At 34.0% G+C, this 26,036-nt stretch overlaps 1 protein-coding gene across 2 annotated transcripts in view; it reads right to left on the minus strand.

Annotated features, from left to right (window-relative positions):
• Positions 1-5,387, minus strand: part of LOC108767513 (uncharacterized) — a 13,102-nt gene extending 7,715 nt beyond the window's left edge. Inside the window, exons 1-2 of one of the 2 annotated variants that reach the window (XM_018517424.1) lie at positions 5,174-5,387; positions 283-677 (exon numbers count right to left, since the gene is read on the minus strand). In XM_018517424.1, the coding sequence (XP_018372926.1) occupies positions 283-606 (324 nt within the window). In that variant the 5' untranslated portion in view covers positions 607-677; positions 5,174-5,387. Of the gene's footprint in view, positions 1-282; positions 678-2,609; positions 2,703-5,173 lie in introns of those variants that run through there. The other variant, XM_018517425.1, reaches the window with a different exon arrangement.
• Between the last annotated feature and the right edge of the window lie 20,649 nt (positions 5,388-26,036).

Consider the following 26,036-nt stretch of genomic DNA (forward strand, 5'->3'; position numbering starts at 1 on the left):
CATGTGGCTCCCTCTAAAAAAAATTAATAAAAAATATCAATGTATGCTCATTTGATCGCATTTTTAAAAACGTACCAATAGATGGCCCACCCTGTAGTACTGTTTAAAACATATTTGAAGCATTAAAAATATATTCAAGAAGAAACACAATATGTTTTATTCTTAAAAAAAAAAACATTAATCTTTACCAACCCTGGATATGTGTCCCCCCCAACAAAATTTTAGATTCTTCAGCAAAATTGTTCTTTTCGGGTGTATTAATCAATATAATCTCACACTCACCGTTTCCCTAGCATCCCTCTCGATCAGATCAATATCGAGATCATTCTGAGTGAACGAGATTAGTTCGATTTTTTCACTGATTTCGCCTTTCTGTTCTTGCCACGACACATCCCGCGCGAAGCTGCAGCTATCCGAATCATCGGAGTCCATGCAAGAAAGGATCGACATGGACGATCCGAGCGATCGATGATCTCTGACATGCCGCGATTTAGACGACATTGTGATCTCCCGATCGTTCAACCACCAGCCGAAATTCTCCTCGCCGTTGGGTGACGACGAGTCGTACTTGGCGGCGGTGCCGTCTCTTCCGTCCAGATAAAACATCGCCCGGCAATTCCTGACGTTTTCCAATCGACGTGGGGCGCGTGCAGATTTTACCGCGCTGAAAATTCCGTCTGCAAGTAAGACAGATTGACATGTGGAAGAAATCGAGTTTCGCGGTAATTCCCGCAAACAGGAGCACCTGAAACGCGTGTCTCGAGATTCGCGCACCGACGAATCCCGAAGCACGCAATCCCGACTTGCCGATAATAAATTCTACACGATTTCGATTTGTCAACAACGAGTTTCGACGATAAATCCGCAGTCTGACGAGCTCTTCGAAAACTAAAGATAACGAAAAAATACCTCGCTATGTTACGCAACGCAACAAATAAGTAATAATGTTATTGTGAGATATAGTTGATGAAAAATATAACTTGTATCAGAACTTATACACGAGATCTCAATTCTACACAGAAAGAATGTTTTTGATGAAGTCTTTTATATAAAAAAATCTCTACAAAAATTGAGATAGATAAAAAAATTAAAAATCTGAAAATAATTTTGTTGACTTTATATAGGATTCTCAAGCATGATAAATAATGCTGTAAAAATTTTTAACATTTTAACAACCAGTTTGAGCGTCTCCATAAGTTTGATGGTCCAACAAATTATTTTCAGATCCGCTAAATTTTTCAACTAAAATTTTAGATACTTCAGCAAAACATTCTTTCTGTGTATATATAAAAAAAGATAAATAATGATTTAATGATGAAAAATATAAATTTTAATATAATAGTTTTCGTATAGCTATTTGTAGTTATTTGAGGAACATCTGTAATGAGAAAATTGCAGATGAAGGTAATACAGTTCCGTCCTTCCTTTATCATTAATTTCATCCGAGTTTTGTTCAGCTTTCTTGATAATTCTGGTCAAATGGGATTTACCAAAGACAGCAGCTCAAAATGTACAAACGGTACGAGCTACATAAAATTTGCGATGTATTAAGGGGAGAGGGAAGCCAGAATTTAGCCCCTTGATTTTTAATGTATACATAACTTTAAATATTGCAATTTAGTGCCATTTTCTGTTTAAAATTATGTCAATTAGTCCAAAAAAATATAAAAAATTTTTTTGGCACTTTAGAATAGCGCCTTTACAGCTGGAAAGTCATACAGCACTCATCTATCTTCGTTTATCTAGTAATGTCACTTAAATATGCACTTAGTGAATATGTACGTTGAACAAATGATGAAATTTTCATTCGTTCGAAATCTCACCCGCACCTTGCGTTCATAGGTCTATAAAATCCAGTAGCAACCGATAAATTTAATTAGTCGTACAATTTCAAAGTTTCTTCTTTTAATTTTTTTTTTAAACATTTCTTATTTTAACTAAGAGAGAACAAATATTTAAATATTTAATTTAATATTATGCGATTAAAAATGATTTGCCGATACATTCATTTGTTAAATTAATTGTTATATAAATTTATCGATTATTTAATTTAAATTTTATTTCAATTATTTTATTTTATATTAATTAACACTAAAACTTTTTCAGTGTTCTACTATTCGCGAAGGTATTCGATATCACTGACTTTTACATACAGCGTCTAATTAAAAAGGAAGAAAGTATAATTAATTTCTTTCAATTAAAGATAAATATAGTAAGTAATCTTATTACAGGAAAAAACGTTCAATAACGGAACATATCTTCACTAACTCCGCCGATAGTGATATTTATTTACAAATTCTATCTCTCACAGAAAGAACGGATTTGCTGACATGTTAAAAAATTTAATTAAATGTAGATCTAAAAATAATTTTGTTGAATTATCAAAATGATTATATAAACACTTAAGCGTTGATGACAATTCCGTAAAAAGTTTTGACATTCTAGCAATTAATTTGAGCATTCTATATAATTATTTTAAATTAATTCCAATTAAATTAATTCCAAACAAAATTATTTTCTTTGTATCTAAACTTTTAGATATCTCAGCAAAATCATTCTTTTCGTGCACGATTATTTGCAAATGTAGAACTCGATATCCTCCTAATTACGTTTTTTAATACGCCACACTGGCACTGACGTTCGCGACTGACTAATCGACTGACGAATGGAGCCGGTTTGCGCATCGAGCTGTGTCCCGAAGATTTTTCATCTGGCCAGCACGTGATCGCGACCATGCGAATGTGTACGTAATCCAATCGGCGCAGGGTGATCAGATCGCCCGGGATAAGATCGTGTTTAATGAACCTCGATGACCATTACGCATCATATTTCGTTTCGCGATCGCGACCGGAACCGCTGCGCCGATTGACCGCTTAATGTGTCAGCACGTCGGACCGTCGGACGTCGACTGTCAGTGGTTACCCATTTCCTTGACCATCGGTCGTCATGGTGACTCTAATTTAATAATCCGTCATTTCCCGCTTTGCGTGTCGCACCTTTACCGGCATCAGGGAATTCTACTCTATACTAGGCTGCGTTCAGGAATTACGCCTAGATAACTCGAGGGTGCATTTTTGCTATAATATACGTAACGTAACTTATAGCTTAGAATTATCTGGATGTAATTCCTGAACGCAGCCCTATACTGAGCGGGCCTTCCCTACTAAACTATAGAAAACTGCGGTTCGATGAAGAAAAGGAAGGTAAGCAAATACTGGTCCTTCTGACTCTTTTCTACTTATGGTACACTGAGAAAAAAATGCTGTTGGTTCAATTAAAGTCTATATTACGGGCTGTCACTAACATAAATGATTAATTCATGTATATTTTTATTGACATAAAGGCAAAAATTATTATTTCAATAATCAAGGCCTTTATGTCAATAAAAATATACATGAATTAACTTATGTTTGTGACAGCCCGTAATACAGACTTTAATTGAATCAACAGCATTTTTTTCTCAGTATAGTGAAACAACATTAGCCAATCAATGAATCCCTGACAAAGAAACGGTACAATCTTTGCATCAGAGTGTCCTTAGACCAGAATCAGACTATGCATTGAAAATTGGGATTGAAGATTGAAGATTGAAATTTGACCAATAAGGACAAAGAAATTTTAGCTCCTTTTGTTTCGATTGCTTAAATTTCAATTTTTCAATCTTCAATCTCAATCTTCAATGCGTAGTCTGATTCCGGCCTTAGGTCTGTTTTCTGTGGCTGAACTAGTGTACACATTTTGAAACTTAAAGTGAGATAGGTGTATATTTGATATTTATTGAAAGAGAGCTCTAGTGCAGTCTAGTACAGAAACAGAAAACAGACCATATGTTTAAAAATTGAGATACCCCCATTCCTTAATGACTCGCTCCAGAACACTCCAGAATATTATAGGTCGCATATTTATGCCGGTAATTATGAAAGTGAGCTAAAAAATGAATTTCTTCCATATTTTATGCAATTACGTAATTATACAAAATATAGGATAAATTCATTATATTTTAATTTTTTACTCAGATTACTTTCATAATTGAGGAGTAGACTTTCAAAATGCGTTTTGTCAAAAATTTCTTTTTTTTTTAGTTAGAGAAGGTGTAGTGTTCAGTATTGAATGACTTATATTATAAGCTACTCTGAGATGAAACATTTTTTCATTTTAATTTATATGCCGAAAGAACATTGACATTTCAAAATGCATTATTTTTTAACTAGAAACAAACAAAATGCATTTGTTTAATAGTTTTAGCAATTGTTAAGAAATTTTGTTTAATATTTCACATCGTACTGATTGGCATATTGTTATTTTCTGTAAAGTAGTTTCTTGTGTGCATAGTTTCTTTCTTTCTCGTTTTTTAAAAATTACAAATTTTGGACGAAACGCATTTTGAAAGTCTGCTCCTCAATTACCGGAACATTTAAGACTGTCTTATATTTACATCCGTCTCTTAAGTATAGTCTTAAGATATTATAAGCCAATCACAGGCCGGTCTGCATCAACGAGCTCTGTTGCGATTTTCGCACTTCTTTCTTTTCTTTTTTTAGACTACTTCGGTCGTATATTGTTCGCAAGTCTTCTTCTTTTTGTATCGACTTTGTGGCAAATCGTAAATAATTTCACATCGCAAAAATCCTTGATTATACATAAAAAATCACGATTCGGATGACTTTCCGCGAAAATTTTCACCTCTTCAAGCTCGTAGGAAAAACGTTGCGCCACGCACTTTAAAAAGTAGTGTAATGTTCCGTGAAATGACTCTTTTCGGACGCGGTGAATAGAGTGACGTATTTTCAATGAATTACGCGAAAAGAGTTAACTTTCGAGTGAAGTAAAGAAACTCGATTGAGTTTGGATTAAACAAATTTAGTTTAGCAATTCGTCTTCCTTTGACGAGCTACACAGAAAGAACGCCAGAACGATTTTGCTGAAGTATTTAAAAATTTAACTAGATACAGATTTGAAAATAAATGAGTCGCGAGGCACACTTTGGGAATCTTTATACCTATTAAAATTTTAAACGAACAAAATCTTGCAATCGTTCCTAACTAAACAACTCTGCCATATTCTAGTTACGTATCAGCGACTTGTCTTCTCTATCGACCGCTACTTTCTCATGCACTTTGACTAAAGGTAACACCACCACATAATAGCACACTCTTATTTAATTCATACGTACGTTGTAAACTTCAATTGATACAATGTACTTGATTTCTCTTGAAATCACCTCTTCTCTCAGAAGTATCGATACGGTTTCAGCCTGACTTGTTTTCGCTTGTATACCATGCCTCGAAATATCGCGCCGCGCACTTTTACTGATCCGGTATCATTATTTATTAATATTTTCAGTGTCATTGGGCGAGTAGAATGATAAGCGTGTACATGCGTGCGATCGCGATGATTCTCGCCGACTGACAGGGAATGACGTGTCCGCGGGCCGTTCTGTATTTGCGATAACTCGCTGACCCGTTTATTACTGTGATAATTTCAGCCACGCTGAGTATTGACTATTGATTCGTTTGTATGTGTACATGTATACATACAATCGCGCATCGTCACGATGTTGCTAAACAGACAGAAGCAGAAACTCGTAAAGTGCCCGCGTGAATGCAAATAGCGCGATCAAAATTGCGCGGCGAAATAATTCGCGGGAGAGAATCGTAGAAGAGAATCCAGTAGTGACGGACAAACTCTTCGAAAGTTTCAGTAAAAAGAAAAAGAAATCTCTTTGCAGACATCAGGGAGAAATCAGGTTTTAAAGATTCTCTAAAGATGTCGCAGAAAAGTTTTTTCGAAAGAGAAATCTTCACAAACTTCTTCCATCGAGGTTTCGAAAGCTCTCAATCATACAAAAATATGAAATTCTTAGTCGAGATTAGAACGACAAAATAGTTGCTTTTCACTCAACTTGTTATTTCCTTGTGTCAAAAATTATTTCTTAGAAACTTAAGGCAGGTAATGAGATATTTCGCTTGCTATCCGTTGATCAAAATTCTATCTAATTGTAAGATTTGTCACGAAATCGAATTACACTTGTAATATTTATACTGTTTTGATCATAAAGCATTCCTAAAAATTGTAAATTGTTTCATATGTAATAAAAAATAAATTAAAAAAAGTTTTACTAAAAAATAATATTGATTTTTATAACAATTTTAATTGTTAGTTTTCTCTTGGCTTTTATATTACCGCCAGTACTAGTTTCAAGGAGTAAATTGAAGGTATTTTATAAATATATTTATGATCAAGAGGCTTACATACATATATATGTGTATCGCAGAAATATAATTACCGATTATTGATGATTTTTTATTAATAACTCTGACTATAAAGTGTTAAAGAATATATGCTTTTATCAGTGAAAGACCGAGTACTGTATCTGTTCAAATTCTCTAGAAGATATTCGAGAGAGTAAACATCTCTCTTAAACGTTGAATTATCCGGATTAGCTGTCACAAATGCAATTTTCCCTCGAAACGCGAGCAAACCTCAAACGTTACTCGCAGCCAAACATCAGGGTGTACATACCGTTATCACGCTGATTAATTGCTTTGCTCAAACTGATTAATTAATTAACCTCAAGCAGTGAACACGTAGAATGTAAATATTCGGTTATTATATAATTCGCCCTAAATATTAATTCAGTCAGTGAGTGTAAAACATTCGTAAATGTTTCACTCACCGATTTTCTCTTTCGTTCTCGAAAGGAAATGATAAGCGATACCATTTTTTTCCTGCTATTATCCATCGATCGGTAACCTTTTGACAGTCGAATATCTCTTTCGTATATTAATACCGTCTTTTTGATATTCACGATATCGTTATATAATTGCGTTGAGCGGAACATTTTACCGTCACTTATCACGCAAAAGATAGGCGAGTTGAGAAACTCTTGAGTGTAGAAATTCCATTTCAAATATATTAACATTAGAAGAATCGAGTAATCGTCATTGATTGTTTCTATTTGTAAATTAATTTCTTGTATAAAAGAGAAGTCTTTTTTAAAGAAAAATTTTTTTAATTCTTTAAATAATTACATCTTTTATACTGATGAAATATATTTGGTTCTTCGTTACTTTTTTTATTTTTGTAATAATTTATTCGTTCAATCCTTTTAGTGAGTAAGAAATGTTTAAAGTTAGTGACACAAGACTGTCGTCAGCAATTCTTTGAAAGCAACCGAGTATATTAAGAAAATATAAAAATTATGCGTTTCGCGGGTTTTCTCCGTGTCCAGAGCCATTACAAAAAAAATATTTAAAAACTACATTACATTCACTAACATGCGTTTATTTACACAAAAAAATACTAAATTTTAATAAATATTTGTTTTAATGTTTGGTAAATATTTAAAAAATATTTAAAAACTACATTACATTCACTAACATGCGTTTATTTACACAAAAAAATACTAAATTTTAATAAATATTTGTTTTAATGTTTGGTAAATATTTACTTAGAATACTTACTTAGAACTATTCAAACAAATTTACTGTAAGTAAATATTTACTTAATACTATTTGAAGAAATATGTGTTAAGATTTAGTAATTTTTTTCAGTGTAGTTTGACGTCCAGTTACCAGTATTATTGATTATAGTTTATTTTGATATGCTTTCTACAAGATATGCTTTTTATAACATTTTTACAAATGTGAAAATGAAATCGATCGATGGATTGACCTTTTCAATCGCCAGACATAAATTCTGATTGAAAGTATCTGGTCAATCATGAAGATAAAGCTTCGAAAAGCACAAATATTTACTTTGAAACAGTTATTTTAGTATATTCCGAAGATTTAGATGTTTTTCCCCCAAAATTCTGACCGAAAATCTCGCGTGTGAAAAGCGTCAGTTCGATAAGCTATAATAAATAATAATAGTAATAAGTCATTATACTAAATAAATATATAATAATACATATAATGTACTTTGAAAATATAACTTTAATTTTTGATACACTTAATTTCTTTCAGAGGATTGCTGACGTCCTTGTACCACACTTGAAAAAAAGCCTGTAGTAGCATTAATAGGAATTTTAATAGAAAATGTGTGGACAAATCAAAATTTTTATAATTAAATCTATTATAATTCTAATTAAGATAAACAGGTCCAATTGTAATGATCAAAATTCTGATTAATATGAATTTGTTGATTCATTCATTTTGAACCAAAAATTTTTTTCAGTACACTAACTGTACTTCCAGTGTTAACGCTTTTATTTTATTGTATCTACAAGTATGACAAATCAGATACCTAGAAAAATCATACGTTATATCGACAGAAAAATATGCACGTCGCGGATATTTCTTGAAAGAGAAGCTTTCTGATAACACAACGTGACGTAGCGCGGCGATCGCGGCGCACCTGTAAGTATCGCGAGTCGTAGATTGTCCTAAGAAATAAACTGTTTTCTGATCAGTCAGCTTGTGGTCTAGGGGTACGATTAAAGGGGTACTGATCCGTAGACACATGTGTGTAAAGTATTCGAGACTACATGCTGATTTTCGTTTTTTCCCAGAGATTTTTATAATCAAAGTTCAACTAGCTCCGAGGATGGACAGGTGTCAAAAGGGGCGGTTTTTCGAGACGCTTTTTGGGACGAATATTAATCAGGATGACGTGGACAGACCTTGATCGAGGGAGAAAAATGATCGTGCATCGTCGATAACGTTATCGCAGCGGCGTACGTTGCGCTCGCTATCAGGTGTAACGGACGCACGTGCATGCCTCCGCGGTTGAGGCATGCGAGCGCGATTACTAGGCCTGCATTGTGATGCGGCCCGAACAATTCCCCGGAAAAATGACACTAAAAGTTAGGGACGATGGTTTTTTTAATTAGTTTTTCCTTATCTATGGACCACGAACAACACAATGCACAAAAAATATAGTAAGAAAAGATGCAGATTTATTGCAGTTTTTCCGAATTTTTAATCTGTCAATTTGTCTATTGAGGATGATCAAAATTCGAGCCAAAACATTTGGTTTTTTTCGGAAAAATGACACTAACAGTTAGGGATGATGGTTTTTCTAATTAGTTTTTCCTTATCCATGGACCACGAACAACACAATGCACAAAAATTATAGTAAGGAAAGATGCAGATTTATTGCAGTTTTTCCGAATTTTAAATCTGTTATAATTTGTCTATTTTTTTTGAGAATGATCCAAATTCAAAACGTTTGGTTTTCGCCGGAAAAATAACACTAAAAATTAGGGACGATGGTTTTCTAAATTAGTTTTTCCTTATCCATGGGCTGAGCACTATACGATATACAAAAATTATAGAAAGATGCAGATTTAGTGGAATTTTTCCGAATTTAATCTGTCAATTTTTGCTTACTGAGGATGGTCCGAATTCAAGTCAAAACGTTTGGTTAGCTAACCCTTGCAGCTTTGTATACATTATTAGATATTAAAGAACTAATAGTAATCCAATTTCTCTCTCTCTCTCTCTTGAATTAGATAACATTTTACTGTTATACACGAAATTTGCAAAGTTAAATGTAAAAACATATAAATACTTTTAATGATTAAATATAGTAATAGAATATTGTCATATTATAACAGAATATACATGTATTATTTTGTTGTGAAAGTTGGTTACATTATAGCACTCTTTACATTTTGATGTTTTATCTAAATTACAGTATTAAACATGGAAGAAGAAATGTTAATCCAATATCTTGGCTTAAATAACATTTTGTTATTTTTAGCTTCCATGTATGTCAAAATATGAATCTATTCATTTCTGTTAGTTTTAGAATAAATAGCATCCACATCAAGTGTGCACTTATTAAATGATAAGTTTGAATCAAATTTAATATATTTTTTTCAGTTAATTTATTTAACTCTATCTTAAATAAATTAACGACATATTAAGTGGCGATCTATTATAGAAACGATGAAAAATAAATCGAATTGATTATAAATTTAACAGTGTCATCTAAATAAATTTATAAAGCTTCTTATTATTAGAACTATATATATTGTTTATCGCGTTGATTCTCAACGGCTTTTAAATTGTTATTAGTTTGTTGAATTATAGAGAGTCCTTATTAATGTCTTTTTTACATTATATTTTTAAATTACGAAAAAGTGATTCACACGTTCAAACGAAAATTTCTATTTAAAAAAATGTACAAGCGGTAACGCGAACGATCTGTTTCGTGTTAATCTTTAAAATTTGCTCGAATCGCGTAAAACAAAGCCGAAAGGATACATATGGACCGAAATTCATAAAGCCTGTGTTTGCAAAGTATTTTTTTTTTCTGATGAAGTAAAATTGAAATGGCTAAATTCACAACTGTTTCTGGAAACCAAATTCATATTTTACGATTCTCATTATACCATGGGATAAGTATAATCAAATATTTGCTTGAACATTAATTACAGGCTCACGCGGTGGCGTATTTCAAATTAGTTCGGCGCTATTCGAATGCGAGCTCTGTTGATTTTCCACGTTTAGAAGACTAGAATTGCTTTGTGCATAAATGCGCGTTTACCTTGTGATCCCGATTACGCTAATCTCGCTTTATCGAACAGGAAGATCGCGTCAACTTTTTGCGATAAGGTGAATTAGATCAGCTGTGTATCGTCATGCGAGAAACTGTGAATTTCGCGATTGAAACGAGAGGACGGGAAGGATTGAGTGTCATTGAATTACAATGGCGAAGGATTGGAGTTCGACGATGTAGTTGGATAATAACATCATCCACTGCACGATACAATGTCTAGGATCGCTCTCGCGAATTATACTTCTCTTGATAATCCAGTCACTCGATAGCTCACGGTCATTTCAATGTGATTGTGCAACGTGGCTTATTATCTGAAATATATATATATATATATATAGAATGCTTAATTCTAAACGTTTTTAGAATCAACAAAGCCAGATATTTATTAATTGTCGGGGCAATACTTGTGTGTATCTTTCTGTATTTGTTAATAAACCTATTCTTTTTAGTTAATCTTATTGCATGGTTCTTTCGTCTATTTTTCTTCGTGTTGAATATAACAGAGATGTTGAAAAGTAATCCTGCGAATGTTTCAAAATTTTTTGAAAGCTTAGAACAATATAAAAACTAATCTGGACAAAAAAGACCCAGATTGCAGACGGAAAGAACAAAAATATGAAACAGAGGATTAAGTATAAATTAAATTAAATTATATTTTAATTAAAACATATATAAATATCACGTAATTGTTGAAGCTTTATCTTTTATATATGAGTATCTCCTTCTTTTATGTTCATCGTACTCCTTGTCTTAATTAAATGCTGTTTACATGATTAGTGTGCTATTCTGGAAAAGATTTTTTATAACATCAAATTGAGGAGGAATATTAAATTAGCAAATTTGTACTCGATCCAGAATTGCATTGAGGGAATAGTTTTATTCTCAACTAAAACGGGAAATCTTGAATAAATTGTCTTATTCTACATACGCAATTATCTGTCGCACTCGTGTAAATTCTCCATTTCGACGGAAGTCACGACGACGCAAATGGAAACGAGAAATTCCTCATGCGTTTTCTATCAAAACAGATTTCACTTTTTTAGCGTTATGCCAACATTGCGACGTTACGACGTTTCGCACTCCCCATTCTTACTTGCTATGAATAAAAGAGAATGTTTTTTTTATTAAAGGTGTAATAAAAGAAATACTGTTTCTTTATAAATTTTGGCCTCCTGAATACAAAATACTCAAAAATTGAGCAACAACACTGAAATTTGGAGGATTTTTAAAAAAAGACTGATTTTTGTTCAGAAAGGTATAAGTAAAAGAAATACTGCTTTTGTAGATTTTGAAAATTTAGTATATATAAATGTAATGTATTTATCTAAATTTCAATATTCTTGCTTAATTTTTGAGATGTTCTCTAAACGCCACGAACTTTTTAATAACTTTATCGTATCTGGGAAGGCAAAATCTACAAAAACCCTATTTCTCTTTCTGAGTAAAAATCGGTTCTTTTTCGACGTTCTCCTTTCCATCACGGAAATGAGAATTTTCGTAAAGAGTTCGATCAAGTTGTACATACAGATCCGAGAGATCCGGAGATCCAACGTTAAACATACGTAGTGGTATATGATTATAGTCAAAGGTAAAAGTGCGATATAACAGAGACAAAGTGAAAAAGGTAAACTCGAGCCATTAATTTATGTCTCGTATGTCTTCGCATAAATAAAGAGAATAAGATTTTTATCGACGGAGATGGAAAGTGAAGTAGCGGCAAACGTCAAAACGGCAAGAACGCAAGATATGTGGAAAACATTCAGGCTCTCCTCGAGGCTTGTTTCTAAGTAAATCATTCCCGTGAAAGTCACGTTCTCGTCGAGCGAAGGATACGACAGCCGGGATATGTCACATAACCCGCAGACGTCAGTGCGATGTTGAAAATTTTAACAGGATCGTCCCAACGCTCCAGCTCGTCTTCTACTTATATTTTTCTCCAGGAAATACACAAGGAACAAACCATCCCGCCGAGTCCCATTCTGGGGTTGCATCCCCGTTATTCCTACGCACCGCGAAAATTCGCGTTTCACGGGGTCGTCGTCGTGGTGGTGCATGGCACATACCCGCGCTCGAAATGCCGAAATTCGAACAGGTTGCGGCGCACGCGTGGCAAGATGGCCGTACGGGGGTAAGTCGTAACACGGTGGGCATCGGTGCGGGGGTTGGCGCAACGGGGGTTCGTTCGTTCGTTCGTTCGTTCGTCGGTGGCGACGGTGGATCGATAGCGGCGCGACGGTAGTGCGCGAACACCGTGAGCGACGGTCGGCGGTCGTCGTCGCCGTCGTCGTCGTCGTCGTCGACACCGTCGTCGTAGTCATCGTTTTAGCCCCCCCGAGTGCTGGAGTCGCGGCGCGTGTCGAGTGCTGAACTCCGTGGAGCGTCGACCGAATGCCAATTACGTACGTGCTACCGCGGGACGTGCGTCGTCGGCGGTAGCTGTGTCGGCCTCGACCGACCCGGTCCGCGAATTCCGTGGGTTTCCGATCTGGTTCTCCAGTTCACCGGTTCCCCGGTTTCCACCGGCTAAACCGGCTTTCGGCTTCATCATCCTCGAGAGACGACGACGCGCGCGCGAGGTGAACGCGCGTCATAGAGTCTCCTGTCTCGCGTCGCGGCGATTGATTCACGCGGGTTATGCATCGCGGCGCGGGTGCGGCGGGGAGTACGCGGAGCGGGAAGCAGCAGCCGGTCGTCGCCCTCGTGTCGGCTGGTGAGGAGGCGCGCTGAGACGCGCCGGACATGTCGGCGATGTCCTGGGGCACGGCGGCGCCGCGACGCCGAGGGACGTCCGCCGCCCTCCTGCTCGTCGTCGTTCTCGCTCTCCTGACGGCCACCGTCGCCGGCGAGAAGAGCAAGAAATGTGAGTAGAGGACAAACGGAATGGATATGCTTCTTGAAAAGTACCAGTATATAGTCGAACGCGTCGGCGTCGTCCGCGGAGCCCTCAACGAGCCTGCGACGACGTTTTTATTCGGCGCGATTCCGCGCGGCTGTCACGTGGCGGTTCAGACGCTTTAAACGTCATATGCGTGCGGATTGGCGTGTCGATTACGTTAAAGGCTACGTTATACTCGTACGTAGAGGACTCCGCGAAACACGTCGGACTTGTCACGTGCGAACGAGATTTTCGACACTTTAAGTAGTTTATCGATTTCTCGCATGTAGGACACGCTGAAACGTTCAAACGCGTTCGGCTTGCTCTATTTATGAACGTTTGGAATATATTGCTCTCAAAAGTTCACCATGCGAGAAATTTGTGTAGTATACATACATTGGATAAATAGTTAATCTGTTCTTGCAAATTGTATAACGTATGCGAATAATAGAATGCTGTATAATATGTAATATGCATTACATACTTGAAAATTACGTATTAATTGTACTGAAGTTTGTTAATTGTAATGATAGATCGGTCAGAGTTAAGAATTTTCGAATATTATTTTACATGCTTGTGAATAAAAGATTCCAATATAATCTTTGCTTCTTTTTTGATCAATTTATAATACAATTTATAATTTACAGTACAATTTAGAATTCTGTACAATTTTTAATTTATGAAACTAGAAAAAGATGAAGAGTTAGATGAACTAAAATTAAAATTAAACTGCATGAGAAATTTCTACCAATGCAGGTTAACGTTAAATTTGCTCTCTATCTTTTTTTAATTTATTCTTACTATTTTTTTGAATTTACTTTTCTTTTATAATTATTTATTTCTTTTATAATCATTTATTTATCTTTTTCTAATTCTGATAAAACTGGAAGATAAAAAATAAGTTAAATCGAGATTAAAATTAATCTACGCTGATAGAAACAAATATGAACGTATCTTGAAATCTTTATATAAAGGTAAACTTTATATATGCACGCACGTGTCTTATAAGAACACATTTTCGGATGAGTGAATTTCATGCTCTTGCACGCAATCTTCCCACTAGTTGTGGGGCCTCGAAGTTTTTGGTGGGTGTCTTTCATTCAGTTCGCGACTAGTAACGGTAGTACGCGCGTAGTACGCGTGTAGTATGTTTACTACGTTGCGTAGTAAACAAATGAACGCGACAGCACCGGTCTCGTCGATCTGAATCGACCATCTCGTTCCGCGATCGAAATCGTTGTTCGATACAAATGTCGATGAAACGGCGTGTAAGAAAACCGTAGGAACGCGAGGGAAATTACACCTGGGAGGCTGCAATCCTATTTCTTGCAAGGAAACGATCGTTTCTCCGTGGCAGGTACTTTGCGAGATATATTGTTGATTAGAGAGTCTACTAGTACACTGAAAAATTGAGCGTCTTTCTACGAAACACATAATTAAATTTGGAACAAAAAAATTCTGTCGATTCGGAATACAAAAAAATTATAACAAATTATATTATAGAGATAATTATCTTTCGATTATTAATGAAAGAGTAAATCACGCATGGCTCATTATTTCTATGTGCGAATTTAGTTGTTCATTTTTATTTTACACATTTCATTAATAATATATTTTACAAATTTATTTATTAGAAAGTCCAGTGCATAATAAAAGAAATATTAGAAACAAGGTTAAATATTAAGTATTAGAGAAATAAAAAAATTAGGAGCAAAGATATAAGATATAATATGTCTTATATTATATATACATATATCTTAATTACTGCGTTTAATATCTGCTTCTAATATTTTTATTTCTTTAATATTTAATATTTATTCTTGTTTCTAATATTTCTTCCAGTGTGCACAGGATTTTATAAATAATATTTAAGGAACTTGTACTCTCTTATGATAATTGTACTCTCTACAACTTTTAGAGTGAATCTCACTCTTAAAAAATGAAAACTGAGTCACTCTATTTCAAGACTGGCTTAATTTATGTTCTTTAAAGTGAAATTTCACTTGAAAGAATTAAGAGAGTGTGGGGTAAAAAATTTTTAATTTTTTATAAGAAAGATAAAATAACTTTATTATCACTTTTTACTTCATAGCGCTTTGCATTATACGTAAGTAATCGTGTTACATAAATAAGAAAAGTTGTTGCAGCATTATTTACAATAACGGAAATATATGAGTCTTTTAATAATCCATTAATAATCGATTTTGCTCTATAAGTAGCTTATTACAATGCTTTTCCTTTTACTTAAATCTATCGGAGATCTCGCCTGTTAAGTGCTCGGGGAATAAAACACAATGATTAAACGTGCGTTTATCGTCTACCAAAGCCTGAATGAGAAACTTGGAAATACTTGATCCGGGAGGTCTCAGGAAAAAAGTTAAATTAACCCCAACTTTAATCGAAGCGGTATAATCGACGGCGCATGTAGAATCCTATCTTTTTGATGAAATTGCCTCGTTATCTCAACTTCGTGAATGCAAAGGCTTGGCTCGCAGATCCGGTTAAAGAGAACAGCACGCTGTTAACCTCCGTTAGACACGCTCATTAACACGGCACACGAATTTTTGCCATTTTTGCCGTTAACCAACATTAAGCCTCAACTACTCAGAACCTTTAAAAAAATGTCAAACTTTAAAAAAAATTTTAATTCTTGCATGGAAGGAATGATTTTCCTAAAGTATCTAAAAATTTATTTTTATATACAGATTTAAAAATAATTTTATTAAACTATCGAAATAATTATACAGACCGTTCAAGCATAACGAATAATGTTGCAAAAAATTTTGTAGCAATCAATTGTTTTACATGAAGGCGTGCCGAAGCAGAATGTGAATCATTTTTTAAATTTTCAAGAAAAAGGGGGAGAACTTATTTTTTTTAACAATATTGTTTTTTTAAACTATCACTTTAAAAAAATTACCGTAAAGATATGGACAAGCAAGTATCTGCAAAAATTTTTAAGTAATTCTACTATAAAAAAAAGTTGAGTTAAAATTGTTGAAGTATCAATTTTTAGTCCAAATAAAAACTCCAATTGCAACAATGGACTTACAACGTTTTGAATTACACTGTCTGTTTTTTTCCGCTTGTAGTACAGTGTTTCCACGTCAAATATTAATATGTGATGGAACACAGCACTTACAACCCAAATTTAATACTTTTTTTCAGTGTACATTTATACACTGAAAAAAAGTATTAAATTTGAATAAATATTTGTTTAAATAGTAAATATTTACTAATATTTATAACTAAATATTTACTAAACAAATTTATATTTATTTGGTACAAGAATCATTAATTTGATCTATGTAAGTATCACTTTTTTATTAAGTAAATATTTATTTATTGTAAGTAAATGTTTAGTTAGTATTTATAAACAAATATTTATAAAAATTCAGTAAATTTTTTTAGTGTACAATAAAATGCATTTTTACAATTTTGACAATTTATAAAACATTTTGTAATGTAGCACATCTCATTTATTTTGACAGTTTAATAAAATTAGTTTCACAAATCCATATCTACCTAAATTTTTAAATACTTTAATTAACCATTCATGCAAGAATTTGGAGAAAAAAACCTTCATTTCTACCTCGACATTATATGCATCTCACATGAAGATTTTATTACGTATGTCGCGATTTTGCACGGTAGAGTTTAGGAAATTAAAGCTCTGAAGTTTCGCTACGCACAAGTCAAATTAGTATTTCGCTAATTTACTTACGTCGAGTTTCATTGTGCGCAAGAAATTCAAGGAACAGTGATACTGAGCTTGGCTTGAAAGTTTATAATATTCCTCTCGGAATGGACACGATTTTACATTTTTTATTATTTTTATTCATTGCCAATTACGCGAGATACTTCATTGCGCATGTATTTGTGTTCAATCCACAGTGTAAGCATCATACTTTATTATACACGGGACATATCCCCACGTAACTTCCGTCTGTTTTTGCCGATTAGCCAATCGGCCTTTGGATGTTCTTGTCGACCCTTGTCCTATATTTTTCCCAGAGAAGGTGAAGTTTTTGTTAATTTCCGCTTCCAGTCGCAAGGGATACCTGTCTTCCCTCCCTCCCTCTCTCTCTCTCTCTCTCTCTCTCTCTCTCTCTCTCTCTCTCTCTGTCCGAGATATAATAAACTTCTTCTCCTTTCTCTCCGTTTCGCCTTACATGTTTCATGGTCCGCACAATGTGTTTCCGTTACACGAAATCCCCCGCGAAAATAACCATCCTTGTCCGCCCGTGGACGAAGTAATAAAAAAACGTAATAAAAGACCCCTTCCATTATCCCCGGTATTACTCGTTAGACTTTGGCGATGTAGGCCGTTCGAAATATCGGCGTCTTTCTCACTTTTACTGCCTTCCGTATCTTCCAGATTTTTTTTTCATCCTCGTAATATTTCCCCTTCGTTAAATTTATCCAGCTCGTTCCAGCCTCGCTCAGCTTTATGGCCGACATTAATGCACGTTTAGCTTCGACAAATTGGAACACGGGGTGACCCCGGCGAGAATTATAATAAGCTGAACGATAATAAGCTGCGCGTTGATCGTCCTTATCATTGTAATGTCGAGCAAAACTCATTGGCGGATTTAGACATTTGTCAAGGCCATTGGCAAGCCAATTTAAAAAAAAAATCAAATACTAAAAAATGTAGGATATTAAAAATAAAAATAAACAATCCGTTCAAGGCTAATATAAGAAAAATAATTAATTGTGTTATAATTTAATCGTTGGTACTTTCATTGGCCTTGAAACGGATTTTTATTTTTATTTTTAAGATTGTGAGTCTGTTAAAATTGTATATAGAGAATTTTCAATTATTATTTAAAATTATATTAACAAAAGAAAAATAATATAATAAAATCTATATTTTTTTATATTTATAAGAGTTCCTTAAATTAAAAATATTTTTTAAATATCAAAATTGAGATTAAGCATTCAAAAATATTAAAAAAAAATATATATAACATTTTACTCTAAATAATATTGAATACAGTATCTTTCGAGATATCTATCGAGGTATCTATCTTACGGCCTCCATGGCTTCTTCCGTGGATCCGCCATAGTGGCGAAACTTCCGTCGCGCTTCGGCGCGCGTTTCCGCGACGAAATTATCGTGACGTCGCCGCGGGCCGGTTTGGCGAAGTATCGGCATGCGAAAATTGCGGTAATCACGCCGGAGTTACCGGGAACAACGTTAATTGTTTGCACCGGCGGCAGCCAGGCCGGGATTACACCCACGCCTGGTAACACCGGTCGGGAACGAACGCGGCACCGACCGATAAACGAAGCTAATTACGCGACAGACGAATTAGCCCGGGCGGCGTGCCGCGTTTCGACGGCAGCTGCGAATAGATCGACCGATCGATTGATCCGCGGATTCAGATAATCCAAATGCGAACGCGGTGATCATTAGCGCCTGATTGCGCCGCTTATAAAAGTCATCTATGCCTGAACGACATGCTCCGGATGGACGTGACAAAAATGCGAGTTCAATTTTCGCTCTTTTTTTCTTTTTTGTTAGTATAACGTTTTTCGTCTCGACGAATGTCGAAAAATGAAAAGCCGCAATTCTCCCATCAGGACAGAAGGCCGAATTAATAAAGCGTGGAGAGAACCGTCGGATCGTATTTTCGCAAAACGGGACCAACTAACGATATTTTCGTTTATGATGGTGATTCTGTTTCGTTGTTTGACACAATATGTGATGCAGATGCACAACTTCATATTCGCGAGCTCGCTTTGTATATATTTTTTTTTTTTTAGGAAATATTGCTCCCGCATCTAAAAATCCATATATTCCAGGAATATATTGTGAAATATATATAACAATATTTCAACGCGTGTGTTGCTCTTCCGTAGGCAAATTTTCCATCCGTACCACCGCGGCCGTATCGATTTTATTTTTTATTATGGACAGTTCCAAGGGAATAGCTTTTCCTCTACTGTTTCGAAATATTTTGTGCATATTATAATTTAAGAATATGCATATTTATTACATCATATCGTATTTCAAGGATTATTTGAAATTGTATGTCACATACGAAAAATATTTAAAGCAGTACAGAAATTTGTTTTCCTTCTTTCGTCATTTTTATGACTAGATTATTTTCACATGTATTTTTATATTATATTTATAACATTTTATATATTATATATTAAAAATGAGACTAAAATTTTAAATAAGTAAAATAAACAGCATTTAATTTTTTATGGTGCATCGAATTTCGATCTTTAAGAATATATTACACGTATTTTTTAACAAGATAAAAAATTATGAAAAATTACCAATTTTTAATATTATATTTACATCTTAAAATACTACAAAAAGTTTGACAGCGATTTAGAATCTGGATAAAAATTATTAATAAGAAATATACATGTTTTTAAAAAATAATTAAGATGAAAGGGGAGAATTTTCACTTAAACTATAAAATTGTTATTAAATATAAACATTGACCTTATTAAACTATTTGATACGTATATAACATTTATTTTTATACGGAAAGTATAAATTTCCAATTCTACTCTTTCAAAGTCTACACTTGATACATTCCTTAAACAATAAATGAAAATCAATCAAGAAATGTTCAACAAATTTTCAAAGAAGGCCATATTTAATCAAAACGAGTCTTGGTGCTTAATAATATTTTTGTATAAATTTTATAATTTTCAGTTCAAGCAAACTCCACGCCATTATTTGTCAGTCTTGAAACAAAGTTCTAAATTGAAACAGGAGTGTATAATATCACCAATTAAACTGACAAGCAATTTAATAATACTGCTATTGAGTGACTTTGAAACATTGTAAAGAAGTTATTGCAAAAAATATCGTCCAACCTTTTTAAATTTCTCTCGTGGTTAAGAGAGCACTTTTTATTTTTTGATCGAATAAAAGCGATATTAATGGAGCGGTATTAACGAATTTCTGCTTGGGATATATTTCTTTCCGTCCCAGTTAGTTATCGCGGAATTCGACCCAGGGTGTCGCTGTCGTATGGCATCGATTTTGTCTCCCTGTATACAGATTCGCCGTTATATAGAATCGTATACTCGAGAACTGTCCTCGGTCTTTCTCACGGACCAGAGTGCACTTGCTCTATATTTGCAGCAGGCTTTCAAGGGCCCCCTGCTCCGTGTCTTGCATCCATGCTTCTGAAACTGTGTCCTCTCAAGTGGCAGGTACGTGCAACGACTTTTTACCGTCTCTCAAACTTGAAAACAAATCTAGCGAGTTGGATAAAATTAGGCGAATCGCTGTCGATGCGATACGTATCGTGCCATGTTTCAGACAACACGGTCGCTTAAAATTTAAGTAGCACGAATATAGACTCTTCATAGTAAAAATGTAATTATAAATAGGATAGGATTTGATATAAATTTTCTGTAAATAGTGCAAAAATCAAAGCGTCTCTTCTACGATAAAACATTCTACTTTTCTCTACAAAGAAGAACACGTTATCAATAATGTTATATATAATTGCTATTCTCAAAATAATTTAGAGCATGTATATGTAATCTAATTGTAAGTTATTTCGCTAATTAATAAACCGTGACTACTGGGCTTCAAGTTTAATTATTATTTAATTATTAATAGATTGATAATATTAAGCTATAAACGGTACGCGTCCTTCGAGACGCCTGATATAATTTACTTAAGACCCAAGTATCTCGTACAATTTTAATGGATGCTCTCGCTGGAATGGCTCTTTAATTGCCGCCGCACTGTATTAGCATAGGTATATCACTGCGAAGCAGGAAGTACACTGTAATTACTTGCTGAGCTTAGCGTAGGAACATTTATTACCTCGAGCGGACCGAGTGTCGCGTTTACCGCGCGATGATAATTTTATATCTTAAACGATATCGCGCATACATACGAATATATACACGCATACACAACACACACACGCGCACACATACACACACACACAACCGTTATATCCGTCACGTACCTTTAATTAACGCGCGATATTTGCCTTCGCGTTTCTCGCCTACGGCGACTTAGGGGCGGATCGTCGTTGATCTTGTGTTCTCCAGCCAAACTCAGAGGTTAAGTCCGGAAATTGAAACGCGTTTAGAAGGCTGCCCTTGAACGTTTAAACTGAATTTTAAAGCTGTCGAGGTGAATAGATAGCTGTAACAACTTAGGAACTTTAGCGTGTTGATTCGTTGTTTACACTGTATAAAAATTATATATAAAGTTACATCAATTATAGTGGGTAATTTTGGAACTGCTATTAAAGGTGTATAATTTATGTACACGTAAAATAAAGTCACAATTACAAATAAAAGTATTCTTCTTTACAGTAATTAAACAATTCGCAAAAATGAATTTATAGAAATATTTACGTATTAAATCGCTAACAAATAACAGTTTTTTAAAATTATAATGTTATTGATATGAACGAACATGAAAATGCAAATGTGTGATATATTAATATTGTATACTACCGACATTTTTTATTTACTTTACACGAAAACTATAAAATAAACTATTGTTATTGTGTAATTTTCCGTATAATATTTAATTTAATTTTATTTTATTGCAAAGCTCTATGACAAGACTATATATTAACAGAGTAAAAGACATAAAATATAAATAGACTATAATAGCTTGCAAATGATTCTAAATGTTTAAATATAAGATATATTTAAACATTTAGAAGTAAAAGTATTAATTTTTGTAAAAACGCATTTTTATACATGTATTTCCATTATGAATCGTATAATTTTTACACATATTATTTATGTAATTACATTGTTATTTATGTAATTATGATGTTGCATCAAAAGTCACGCAATTTTTTCTTCACTTAATTACCAAGTAGTTAATCTCAAACTTTCCGTAGCCCGATGTGTATAAGCTTCCTTTTAAATTTCGCTGTGTAATTTTACGTTCGCGGTTAAATCTGGTTTACGCTTGTCGTTACCTCGTAATTGCACCCGGTAGATTTTTTTTTTCACTGAACATACTCAACGTGCTCTCGTGCCGTTTATGTGCCGTGACGTGAAATGCGACGTGCTCGTATCGAGTCCCACCGGATAGCGTCTGCATAAATAAATTCGTGGCGCTTGGATGCCATTCTCGCACCGATATATCGCGTATCATACGGGAAAAGAGTGACGAGGATAGGACTGACGGCAAGTTATACGAGCGGCGGGTCGAAGCTGCACCGCGGGAAAAGAAAAAGACGTAGCTCGCGCGCTGGTCGCGCGACACAAACTTCGATATTATTTCCCGCTGCGAGCCGGAAGTGCTGGATTTATGACGGCAGGGCCCGTACGTTGTCACCCTGTGAAACGCCAGTGAATTCATTTTCCATTCGCCGATAAGGTACTTAGGATATTGGCAAAGACTTTCTGTTATCCCTTACTCCGTCCTTTTCCCTTCCTCTCTACAACACTGAGAAAAAAATGTTTGGTATTTGTAATTATAATTACATATTACTATAATTATGATTATTACTGCTATAATAATAACAACATTAATAACTGCAACTATGTATATAGTTCTAGCAACAAATGTATATAGTTAACCTATATATGGGTAACCTAAAATGACTATAATTATAACCATAAAATAGTTGAAATTACCATAAAAATGATTCAAGTGACTATAATTTTATAGTTATATTTTGGGATAACCATATTTTTTATGGTTGTCCCAAAATATAACTATAAAATTATAGTCACTTGAACCATTTTTATGGTAATTTCAACTATTTTATGGTTATAATAACTATAATTATATATATAGTTATTTTAGGTGCCAACTATATACATAGTTACTGTTATTATTATTATAGCAGTAATTTATCATAATTATAGTAATATATAAAATATAATTATAGTTACAAATACAAAACATTTTTCTCTCTGTGCACTTTTTCTCATTCTTTCATCTCAGAATAAATAAAAAATATGCCCTAAAAGCGAATTAGATGATGTGTTAAATGCCACTCTGAGAGAAAAGCATTTATTTATTACTATAATTGCATGGTAAACTGATTATGATACATGGGGAGAATTTTCTTTTAAAATTTACCTTGAAAATATTGTTGTTGTAATACAATGCAATACTTTGAAGATTTTTACCATGTGCACTTCAGTAAAATTAATCAAACTTATTTTATATTTTATTGTAATTTTATTAATGAATGAGAGAGATTTACATTAAAATTCTTCGAAATACAATGTTGTTCTACAACTATCTTATTTTCAGGGTAAACTCTAAGAAAAAATTCTCTCCGTAGGAATTCCAATTTTATAGTTGTTACTGCATAATGTTAGTGATGATTATATTTATAGTTTTATAAAAAGAATATATGATTGTCACCTAAAATGACTGTAAAATTATATTGTTTTACATACAATTACAGTCGTAAATAAAACTTTTCTTAGTGTTGTTAATAGAGGAAAATCTTCTCACTTTCGTTCCCACGTTCCTCTCTTTGCACTTTTCTCATTGTTACAAAGTATGTAATTTTACAATCGTGCCTGTCGTGTAGATTGGAGAGGTGGCGGTATAATATTTTATAAAAAATATCCAAAGTAATTTATAATAACGTCAAATCGCGCAATTACGGTGCTTATAGTCATGGACACTCAATTTGTGGACTAGCTTAATCACTGAGCCGCATATATTTCACTCGATTAACATTGGCATTGCTCAATTAATTGTGAAAGCAGTCGTTATTGACAGCACTCTGAACTGTCAATACTCACGTGTTACTATTTAAGTAATAAATCAATCGCTTATCGGAGGATGTGCTTGATCGATCGCGAAAGGATGTGTGTTTTCCATAGTCATAAGAGCGTAAAATCTCAATTTTTAATATTCTTAAGTCGTAAAAATAAATTACATGCAGTGTCATAATAATAGACCTTTTTAAACTTCTTCCTCTTTTGCAATAGCTCTTTTCTTTTTATAAACTAGTATATATAAAATCGTATTTTCCTTGTACACAAATCTAGTTAGCTAATAAATAAATTAATTAAGCCAATTAAGGCAACACGCTCGTTGCTTCGAAGCAAAAGTAATCGTAATTGTTAATCGCTAACAATCAGATCGAATTAATTAAACTAAACAAAATTACAATTCTCATTCAGTTAAATCGATTCACTGCAAATTAATGACAATAAAATCAGCGTAATTAACTACAATATAATTATTTTAAAGTAATTATAATTCGGAAGCTTATGCTGTATTGTCTCATTATTGTTTCGATCGATTATTCATCGATTATTCATCATAAACATAAGTTTTCCGTTCTGTTCGTTCTATGCGTCTGTCGATCGGAATTTCGGAGATCGTTTCCATTGGTATACGTTACCGGCGATAAAGTTCCGCACGTCGGTTCCTCGAGTGCGGACGATTTCTCTTTCGCGTTGCAACCCGCCAGCACCGTATCCTCTGTGTTTCTTACACTCACCCCTTTCAACCTCGTTCCTATCCCACGTCTCCCCCTTCCCTTCTTCTCGTGAACTCTTTCCCTTGTCACTGTCTGGCTGGCTTGATTTCTTGCTAAACTCCTTCGGCAAGAAACTTCGCTGCCGGAATGGAGACTCGCTCTTTTCCCATTCACTTATCCCCCGGGACAATCCGCGCGCAGCATCAACCGCTACGAGGATGCCTCCTTGGCAAGCAGGATTCCATTTAATTCCCTGCAGGATGTGCACGTGCGATTGGTTGACTAAGCGATTACTTGGTAATCAAGTCGCTACAACGTAACGCGTAGTGATATTTTATTGCAGGTGTGATGTACAAAATTATTTTTGTGATAATAACCATCATTTTATTATAAAAGTTTTATTACTGCCAAGGAGAATTTTAATCATTTTTATATTTGTGTGGGAAACGGTTCACTCAAGTCCTTGTTAATATTTTGTTTTGATTTTTTTAACATATTCGAGTGTTTATTTAACATAATGTTGTTTGAATATTTCATATTAAATTGATCGATATTCAACATTTTTTAGTGTTAATATAACACAATTTATAAATGAATAAATAACAGAAAATAATGTGTTTTAAAACATAAATTCTAAAATAAATGAATAAAATATGTGTTAATTTAATATATCATAAATGTTAATTTTATTTAAAAAATATGCTTCCACGGTTTCTTTACAAACTATATTAGTATTGTAATTTTTATATTTACCTTTTTAAATGATATTTGTGTTATCTTCTAATATTCATTTTATGTTAAATTAACACATAAATTTGAGTGGCTCGTTTGATACACGTAAAATTTGTTAAATTTAACACAAATTTTTCAACATACTTTTTAACACTTTTTTAACCTTGCGTTTAACCCTTCCAGCAATGTGTAATTTTTCATCTTTTTACATTAACAAGATTCTAACAAAAAAAAAGTAAAAGTGAGAAAACGAGATAAAGACTGTGTAAAACTGTCTTTCGTTATTCGAAGGATGGAAATTTGGACAGAAATATAAAAACTTTTTATTGTTTAAAATTTGTCATGAATCTTTGTATATACAATTGATGTCGATCTTTGTCACCGGCCAAATTAGCAACAAGATGGTTACACAGATCAACTTCTCTTGGGACCTACTTCTGTATTGACGGTTAAAGGGTTGAGAGGCAACTGCAACTCTGAAAGGGAGTTTTCTCCGTTCGACAAGT

Source organism: Trachymyrmex cornetzi, unplaced genomic scaffold (genome assembly GCF_001594075.2).
Source record: "Trachymyrmex cornetzi isolate Tcor2-1 unplaced genomic scaffold, Tcor1.1 scaffold687, whole genome shotgun sequence".
NCBI classification, from domain to species: domain Eukaryota; kingdom Metazoa; phylum Arthropoda; class Insecta; order Hymenoptera; family Formicidae; genus Trachymyrmex; species Trachymyrmex cornetzi.